Source organism: Zerene cesonia, chromosome 18, assembly GCF_012273895.1.
Source record: "Zerene cesonia ecotype Mississippi chromosome 18, Zerene_cesonia_1.1, whole genome shotgun sequence".
NCBI classification, from domain to species: Eukaryota; Metazoa; Arthropoda; class Insecta; order Lepidoptera; family Pieridae; genus Zerene; species Zerene cesonia.
Window position 1 is genome coordinate 499631 of NC_052119.1, and position 2491 is coordinate 502121.

A 2491-nucleotide genomic window follows, 5' to 3' on the forward strand; every position below is an offset into this window, starting at 1 on the left:
TTTGTGTGTGTGTGTGTGTCACCTTGGGCTGGAAGAGCGCGGGCGGCTGCGGCGCGGCGGGCGACAGCGAGCGCGTGAGCGCGTCCGTCTGCTGGATGTTGAACGCGATCTCCTGCTGGAGCATCTGCCGCTTCATCTGCGATACGAAATTATACATTTATATAGATATATGGTCACTATTACTTAACGTTACGTCACGTTAAACGCATGAATTCTACAAGTTTCATAAATGGAAAGTTTTTCTTAAAATTTCACGCAAAATATCTAATCGAATCTGTGTGATATCCCAACACATAAAAGTTGAAGTCTTAGTTTAGTACAAAAGCGTTTTAAACCGGAAGATCCACATTATTTCCATCTAAATTAAAAATAATGCGAGAAAATTGCATTTTTCCATTTGCTGTATTTAAATTCGCTACTTATCTCCTTAATTTCCTGTTCTTTCGAATACTCATTCTTTCCACTCTACTCGAGGAAAATTTCGAGTCCCATAATATCTCCATAATAAAACCAACATACCTGATCGTTTTCTTCTTTAAACTTAACCAGATCGTTACAAATCCACCGATTTTACTAAGGGTCGTTGTTTTCTTCCATTCTTCTTCTGACAGGTTTCCAGTTTCAACGTGAAACACCTAAGACCTACGCAGCAACTGGCGAACGTACCTGCTCCGTCTCCATCCGCCACTTGGCGAGCTCCTTGAGTATCTCCTGCTTGTCGGCGAGCAGCTCGTCCGCGTACTTGCGCGTCTTCTCCAGCTCTTGCGTGAGCGCGTTCTTCTCTTCTAACGCGTGCATTCTCTCCTTGAGGTGGACTTGCAATCTGGGATGTCAGATTCGTCAATTTTAAATTCTAATCAAATAATAAAGAAACTTGCAATATAGTGAGAAATTTAAAGCATTTGTATATAAATGGATATGCAGATCGATATAACATTAGATTTCTTTGTAATTATTGTATTCAAAAATCATTTATATCGTGTGAAGGATATTTCTTATATATTTTACAAACTGCACATTAACGTTAGATAATTTTTCGGACAAGGATTAAGGTTGGGCTTATCTTTTCTACCCCACATATAAAATATCTTCTCTCAAATAAAATCTACCTGTCATTAGACTCAGACAAGAGTTTATCCACGGTCGCCGAGAGCCTGGTGTTGTGCTCCTCGTTCATCCTCAGCCTCTGGTTCAGCCTCATCAGCTCCGCGTTCTTCTCCTCCACGCTCGCCTCCAGTCTCTGGATGCGATCCTCGGCCGATCCATGTCTCTCTTGTGCCTGGAAAGATCGAGAAATTCCAATTTTGACCCGATTGAGAATAATGTCATAAAACCCAAATTGTCTTTGGAAAATTTTGCATTTTGAATGCAAGAGAACATTTATAGACGTCGAGTAGTCGCAGTGGATGCATCACGTGTAAATATAGATTAACTTTTGAAACAGCACATGAAAGCTAATGATAATAAGATGATAATTAGTGAATACTTTCAATTTTAACAATTATTAAAAGGTTGACTATATAATATTTCTATACAAGATACTAAAATAAAATTTCTTTCGGATCCCCTGTTGATTGAATTACAGGTTTTCGTGTCACACAACCTTAATATAAAAACCATTTAACATACATAAAAATTGTTGTAATTATTAACTTAGAAAACATGACAATGATCTATCATTGCCATCTAATCTATGCCACAACCAGTTGGATTAACTAATAATTAATTGACAGAACTAAGAAACACATAGATTATTAGTAAGACATGGACCTAGCACCAAATTATTTCCCCGTTCCCAACAAAACGACTCTACAGCGAAGCGCGTGACTGATGGGAGTGAAATAAAACAACCTATACTATTAAGGTACTTAAGATAGACCTTGTTATATGGACTTCATTTTGTAAGCCACGTTTATATAACGAACGTGTGTAAATTTTTTTAACTGTCAGTAGAACACAGACATATATATAATTCAAGTCTGCATTTGCTGGATTTTCTACAATTCAAATATGAACAATTTTTATGATACAAATCTAACATATATTCTAAAATGATTCCCACTCGAGATGTAATTAATTACAAGTCATAATATAGTAGATAAATGTTTACTAAAAACTTGATTTATTTTCACTTCATACTTTATAAACATAACCAATTCCATCAAAAATAACCCTTTAGCCCCATATTCATGGTAAACATTTGTTTAGCAACGAATATAAATCAACACGTTGCAGAGTTGCTGCAATATAACGCGTTGTAGAGTTGATAGGGCACATTGAAAAGTTCTCGCCACAACGAGCGACAACATTTCAACAGTTTCCAGCAGCACTGTTGATTAAACGGCGCTCGACAGATGTTAACCATGAATATAAGGCATTTACACTACACCCGCTTCCTACACCATACAAAGTACCACCCTACTCCCCCGCAATAAAGTCCACAATCCAAGGCCGCTCACCTGGCTGAGCGCCTCCATCCTCGCCTTGAGCT

At 37.9% G+C, this 2491-nt stretch overlaps 1 protein-coding gene across 1 annotated transcript in view; it reads right to left on the reverse strand.

Annotated features, from left to right (window-relative positions):
* The window catches only part of LOC119834040 (liprin-alpha-1), a 99813-nt gene that overhangs the window by 15494 nt on the left and 81828 nt on the right, over positions 1 to 2491 (reverse strand). Inside the window, exons 9-11 of the mRNA XM_038358316.1 lie at positions 1110 to 1279; positions 667 to 823; positions 23 to 136 (exon numbers count right to left, since the gene is read on the reverse strand). Coding sequence (XP_038214244.1) covers positions 23 to 136; positions 667 to 823; positions 1110 to 1279 — 441 coding nt within the window. The remainder of the gene's footprint in view (positions 1 to 22; positions 137 to 666; positions 824 to 1109; positions 1280 to 2491) is intronic.